A 7,371-nucleotide genomic window follows, 5' to 3' on the forward strand; every position below is an offset into this window, starting at 1 on the left:
GCATTCCTGATATGGGAGGCATAGGTGTCATTGGAGGTACCGGGGGAACAGGGGGTATCGGAGGAACTGGAGGAACAGGGGGCAGGGTGGGTTCAGGAGGTGGAACAGGTATTGGGGGAATAGAAGGCATTGGTGGCAAAGATGGCATAGCTGGGATAGGAGGGATTGGAGGAGGAGGTACCGTGTTCATTGGGGACGCTGTGCTAGGTATAGTTGAGCTAAACGTTGGGCTGCCAAAGGTTCCCCCAAGATTTGGAGGTGCAGTCCCCATACTGGCAGTAGAAAATGTGGCTATGTTTTTATTGCTTTCATGCACAGTAGTAGAAGCAGTTACTACGCTAGGAGAAGGATTATTAAAGTTAGGTACAGTAGTAGGCAAGTTAACCCTTCCACTCATTCCAGAACTAGGTGGTGGTCCCGACCTGCTAGCATTCGCTGGCGGCATATCTAGATTGGCAGTTTCAAAACGCCTACGACTGAGTTCTATCATGTTCTGCATTTCAGTTTTACTGCTCAGCAAAAGCGTGACTTTCGACCCTTTAATCGTACCACCTGTGCGCATCATACCCAGCCTGGCATCTTCATCAGTGGCAAAAACGATGAAAGCCTCACCCAGTTCACCCCCTACAATATGCACGCCCCCATCGGGAATGGTCAATCCAGAGAAGAAGTGGCGAATGTCCATGGTCCCCGCCACAATCGGGAGACCTTGCAAGCGGATGACCACAGCCATGCTGCGCTGAAACAACACACACCTGCAGATGAGAAAAGGCAACGGCTATGTCAGACTACGGTTTATGACACCATGCAATTACCTACAGACACCATCTACTATATTCGTTTACATACACCTAACAGCATCTTGCAAAGATTAAGCATGGTTATATTCCAAATTCCTTATTCATGTTTGTTTACTTCATACAGATTGAAGTATTAAACATTTACCAGTACAATCAGTATACATTTTGCACGAGAAATTCCAAAATAACTGTTAAACTAAGACCCACAAGTGTCAGTAAAACACATCTGAGGAACAGTGAAAATCAGAACTGTTGTATCAGTAGTTGAACATTTAATGGAACATAAGCAAAAGTGAGTATTTTAGCCAAGCAAACAAAATGAATTTACCAGACACTGATATGGTATCCACCGTACCTGGCAAAGTGACTGCAAAAAATTCTGCACGCCTACGGGAAATAAACAGTTCTCTTTCATTTGGGGAGGGGTCTGATCTCCTCCCAGGTGAAGACGACTAGAAACATGACAGTGGGTTGGTTACGAACAAAACCCATCGTGGACAACTAGCAACAGTGAGACTCACATGACATCCTGACAGGGACCACCTAGATTACTCTGATCTCGTACTTTTCTCTTAGCAAAGGCAAGAGGTTGAGGTGCTCATGACACTGGCTAACTAGCCTGAGACATTTTGTGACTATACAGACCTCACCTAAACTCTGATTAACGTCTATGCGCATCCTGGCTAGATATTTGGCCTCTACAACTTTCCAACACAAGGTATAATTTTTCAACAGTTGCAGATGTTTTGTCTCATACTACACCTTCCGTCTCAGGACAAGTAAATGACATTCACCTCTGCAGCTGCGGCCAGTGGAAGCTTAAGATCGAGTCTGAATAGGCAGATCTTCCACACAGGTAGGTAGTTACCTTGTGCACATTCTACAGAAGAGCCTGAGGTCCTACCCAAAGTTCCAGACAAACAGGAAATTAGGTGATTCTCACTTTTTCTTGACAACCCTTCAGTAAAGGCTGAAAGCACCATGTTAATCCTAGCACAACCCATCAGTTCAGAAGCCAGCCTCTCATCCTGAACGGCCAGCAGCAGCACCGTGTTTCACCTAATCCACTTCATCCCTGACACCTCTTGAATTCCTCCGTACCAGCCAGTTCAGCACCTGTATGAAGACCTCTGTGGCTCCCATCAGTCACATACAGATGGTGTAACAAAGCCTTTGAAGCCAAGGGTGAACTAAGTGACACAATGCCGCAGCAGGTGGCGCAAAGGCTTCTGGCTCTGTATGAAAGCTATCACCAACTATGACCAGCAACTATCTCCTCAGGCTTCACGGTCAGCTGAGTATTGTATCGCAGCGTACAGCCGAATCCTTACGTCAGCTGCACTTGCCTGTGCAGGTCTTCCAGTTGCTTTGGAGTAGACAGGCCTTCAGCGTGTCCTTAACTACTGGGTAAAGCCACTACCCAACAATTTAACCACGTCACATAAGGCTGAACCCGGTACTTAATGAAAACAAGAGTAACAATTCTTCCACAATGAAAAAACAGAAGCAATTCTTTTGTTTGTATGATGGAACTTCAGATTACAAAAGCATTTTGTTTTCATGCCCAATAAACTATTGCCAACCCCTTCCACACACTAACGAACTCAAGCAACATCCTGGGGTATTACAGGGCACTGGCCCACATCCAGTTGACCCCATCGAAGCAGGGAGGACCTTTCTCCCTCAAGGAAACAGCAGACAAGCCCACTGGCACCAAGTCAGCTCTGCTGCTCTAGCTGCTGTGAATGAACATCCCATTCCTTACTACACCCTGAAAGAGACACTGGAGCTTGGAAGATAAACATGATGTAGTCTTAAGAAAAAAAAAAATCTAGGTGTATACACTGCTAAGAAAAGCTCTGCTCCAGCAAGGGATGGTGGCAGCAGCAGAAAGGGGAACACATACTAAACCTCAGGGGCTGGTTTCTTTCAAGCAACTTTCCCTTGTCCATGGCGAGGTGGAACAAAAGCAGTATCTTGCATTTACCTCTTACAGCAGCACCTACATTTAACTTGAGAATAGAGTTCACTGCCCAATCATTTTCCAACAGCGAAATAACTGGCCCGTATGAAGAAAAAGCAGGTCGAAGTAAGAACGGTCTATGCTGTGTACACATCTAAGAACGCAGGTAAAACTTTCCGCACTGTTTAAAAACAGCAGGTTTTTTTCAATGATCCTGTAGGTTTTCATTTTTCTATTTTAAATCTGCCTAACATTGATAGTGACCGCTGAAACTGAAGTTAGAACAAAAATTCTGCCTGCTCTAGGGGAGCCATAGCAAAGGGGGTTGTAAAACCCAGATTTACTACATTATGCTGCAGGATTGCTTTTGAGTTCGATGATTAAAAGCATCTCTGGTCTTGCACCTATGCCCTGAAAACTAGAACTCTACTAACAGCGACTCTTGCCAGGAGCTTTACCTTTTCTCTGTTACCTATTACACAAAGAAATGAGTTTCAGAAATTGTATGTGTCAGGAATTAGACACTTGAAGCTTCTTGTGTTGAATGGGGAATTACTTTTAGTTCTTTCCTTACTAATACAAAAGGGATGACAATGTGATACAGCCATTAGCTGAACAAATGCGAGCGGGAAGGTTTTTCTGCTCGCATCTGCCAGTTTAGAACACCACTCACTCTTTATCAGAGCTGCTAGATAACTGCATTTACTAACAATTCCACGGGTCTAGCCCAGAAGACGAATTAACAGGTGAGGTAACAAAAGAATTCTTACGAGTTCGAGCATTTGAACGCTTACACAACTTCTGGGATAATGCAGGTGTTTCAATCTTGCACTAAATTCAAAACTTCATTATAAGCGCTATGAGATACCCTGAAGTTTTCAGTATTCTGCGTCGGTCCACTAAATCCCTATCAACAAGAAATCCCAAGCAGCTGCTTAGGCCTGTAAGTGGCCAGAAAAACTAGCAGCAAAGTTAATTCCATGCATCACATTAAGCAGATGCTTGCTATTAAGCAACAGCTAACAGTAGCATGCTACAAATAAAAAGAATTTTAAGGATCTTACTCCAAGTATTTTTGGCAAAAGGAACTATTTTGTCAACTCAAAATGTAACTGCTGCAAATTTTTCAGGACTTCAGTGCTTTAACGCATTATTCGTTTCGCTTCTGTGATTTAAAGAAAAACCACAAGGACCAAAATGGCCGAATTCCACATTTCTAAACACTCACGAGTCCAATTTTTTCCAAAAACACCCTTAGGAGACAATAACCCACTCGCTCAAATTTTCCAGCTAATGAAAAAGCAAAGCTCACTCAAGCATTTCACTGTTGGCTCGTGAAGATCAACACACACATAACACTCCCTGCAGAGGCAGAAGGGGCTACGTGCCTGTTCGGGGCACACGGAAGGCTTTTGGTCAGGCTGGCAGAGATGTTCTCAGGCTGCCTGCTTGTGTCCCCTGCACAAAAAGGTGCTTTAAGGCAACAGCAGCATTTTGTGTGCTCAACTATTATTTCTGGAGAGACCAGAAGCACAAAATCCTGGAGTTGTACTATGGACAACCGATCCCTGTTAGCAAGCGGAGATCAAAAACGGAGAGTAACAGGCTGCTGACAACCAGCAATTCAGTTCCTCCGATGCACGTTTCTGTGTCTTGACAGCAACATCTTTAAAAACGTTGAGGCTACACTGGGAAGAGGCGTACAGGATGACAGTACTACTTCTTACATCTGTGGGCTAGCCAGTCAAATAAGCCGAATTTGGGTGATAGGCATAAACTGGTAAGAGCCAGCAGACCGGCCTTTTAAGGCGTACATGTCTGTCAAACTAAGTAAAGACTGGAAGATTCAACCCAGCCCCTGGGGAGCGTTAGAGAACGATACCTGTGCAGTACACACACAACCTGTTTGGCAATTCTTGGATGGAGTCAAAGAACTGGAATAACTTCGGTATCGTAGGAAGAAATTTATGATTCCGGGCTGGGACCGTCTAGCAGAAGTTAAAGCTGCAGACTACGATTCTGGTTTGGATTTTTTTTTTTTTTTAAAGGCTAAGATCAACCTGGTATATAGTCACCTCTGAGCTAATTTGAACCTATCTGATCCCTTTACATCCTGCAAAACCTAATTAGACCCAACTGCTGTACACTTCTAAACTGCAGTAGTTAGAAACGAGCGGGCCCGTGGCCCACAGCGAAGGAGGAACATTTCCCAACAGTGCAAAATAACTGGGAGAGTGTTCCGGACTACCACATGCTGATGACACAATAAAACATCAGTTTGGCAGAAAATTCTGTTTACAAGAACAAACGTTGCCAGAACCACCATCACCAGTGGGAATCGAAGTAAAGACAGACTAACTGTAGATTATTTGACCCATGTGTTTTGATACTAATTCAAGATTCCAAAAGCTTCAAATATTTCTTAAGATACACGCGATATGCATATAAAGAGGTCTTCAATTCAAAGGCTCTTACCTGCAAAGACAGATGTTTTTTTCTTAACAAGTAGCAGAAGCCAAGCCAATCCTGTGGGCAACCAATTAAAACCAACTTTTAGACTGCAATAAAGAATAAATGGAGGCAAAAATCAATGCAGGCAACACAACAGCAGTAACAGTCCACAAAGAACTGTATATACAGAAAGTTCAAACCTGCAACCACCACGAGGCACTGCGAAATACAACAACCACGAGAGCAGCAGTGCCGTTTCTAGGACTGATCCCTGCACGACTTGTCAGGAACTGCACTGCAGTTTTTGTATATCCAAAGACATGAACACGCCTTCCACAAAGAATACAAAGAGAACCAGAACACACTCAAAGAATGTTTCACGTTTTCCCATCACCAACAGGTGAACAAACCAACCTTCACAGGCAAAGAGAAGGATTACAATACTTCAAAACCCCGAACATTAACAAACCCTTGATCCATCAGTAACGATATTCCTTCCTCCCACACGAACAAAGCAATGTAAGCCACCCCTCAGAAAAGCTCCCTGCAGCTGCACATGAGGAACTCTACAGCAGTCACACAAACCCGTAAACTGACATTTCTCAGCCACCTCGAGCCAGTCACCTCTACTGAGCACACAGCAACAACTCCCCACCAAGACACTCTGTTCCCAGTTGGAATCTCTCATTTCATTACCCAAATCCTGAACAAACACCCATTTTTTTCATGCCTGTACAGAAATTGTCTTCCTGGGGTTTCCACTCAACAAAGGAACCAAACATTTCAAGTGGCAGCATACGTATTTTGTATTTAAAGAAGGGATGGAAAATCCTTGTTCTTTCGTTGCTTAGTAGCCCATCTCATACTAAAATTGTGATTCTTTGGAAAACTATCCAGGAATGAACCACACTGAGATATAACTAACTGCCTTCTCCACACACAACCCAAACGAGCCGTTTTCAGTTATAAACATTGTTACCAAAGCAAACTCGGAGAAGAAATACTACCAAACCATCCCCAAAGTCCCTCACAGGGGAACTAAAACAAACACAGATATTCACAGATCTTCCAGGATGAACAGCAGACTTACAAGAGAGACACAACTACACTCGTCAGACTTACATTAAAATGGCAAATGGATTTAGAAGAAGAAGAGGGGTTTTTTTGTTAGGCCTTTAAGAGAAACAAGTAATCCTGCATTAGGAGGACTCAACCATATACTTTCATATCTAGCAGTGTCACAACAGTAGTTTACAATGCAGGGAAGAACGTAATCACCGAAAAAACAGTCTCAGGCAGAAACGCAACTGCTTCGCAAAACAGGTAAACCTCTCGTGAACAAGGAACTTTCCATTTGGAAGAAAAACCCAAATCATCCGATGTAGTTCCAGCACAGCAACCAGCATTGCATACGTTCCCCTTCACAACACTGAAAACACGCTGAGATTCGCAGTGGACTAAGACAACATGCTATGAGCAACAACATGAACAAAACCAAGCGGCATTCTTCAGAAAAGGTGCAAAACTTCACTCCGCTTAACCCTGCCACCAAACACCATCTACTTCTGTTTGCAAGTCTCGATTCCCGCAACGTAAAAGACATCCTTTCCCATCAACCCGACTGGCTAAAGCAGTTAACCAGGAACCATCAGCTCGGGCTCAGGTGCTCCTGCACAGCGCTGACACCGCACCTCTGGGACTTCACCGAGGAGACTCTCCACACCACCTCATCAGCTACACCGTGAGGACCACCATCCCCTGGACACAAAGCAGCTGGCGAAACGCTTAGGAGGAATCCACCGAGGAAACAGCCTTCGATTTTTCTTCCTAACGCCAGCAGATCGAGGTGGCAAAAAAAAAAAAAAAAATCACTAAGAACAACGGGTAAGTTTGAATAAAACCAGAATCAAGGTTTTTTTTTTTTTTTGAAAGGAAGCTCACAGAGCCCTTCCAGGACCCAGTTCAACGCTAAGGGGGCTGGGAGTTTGGCTGTTTGCTTTTTCTTTTACAGAGCTGATTTTTATTCCTGGAGAAGAGCGTTACGTTACTGCACGGCAACTTCGCTGCTGTTTACAGGCTAACCCCGACGAGCGGTGGCAGCGCCACATGCACCAGGGACCCTTTCCCCCGCAAACTGCGGAGCGCCTGCCTCGCCTC

At 44.3% G+C, this 7,371-nt stretch overlaps 1 protein-coding gene across 1 annotated transcript in view; it reads right to left on the minus strand.

Annotated features, from left to right (window-relative positions):
* The window catches only part of RBM12 (RNA binding motif protein 12), a 9,291-nt gene extending 3,969 nt beyond the window's left edge, over positions 1–5,322 (minus strand). Inside the window, exons 1-2 of the mRNA XM_010142465.1 lie at positions 5,239–5,322; positions 2–755 (exon numbers count right to left, since the gene is read on the minus strand). Of these exons, the coding sequence (XP_010140767.1) occupies positions 2–733 (732 nt within the window). The 5' untranslated portion in view covers positions 734–755; positions 5,239–5,322. The remainder of the gene's footprint in view (position 1; positions 756–5,238) is intronic.
* Positions 5,323–7,371: the final 2,049 nt, after the last annotated feature.

This window comes from Buceros rhinoceros, unplaced genomic scaffold (genome assembly GCF_000710305.1).
Source record: "Buceros rhinoceros silvestris isolate BGI_N320 unplaced genomic scaffold, ASM71030v1 scaffold22448, whole genome shotgun sequence".
In the NCBI taxonomy this organism is placed as follows: domain Eukaryota; kingdom Metazoa; phylum Chordata; class Aves; order Bucerotiformes; family Bucerotidae; genus Buceros; species Buceros rhinoceros.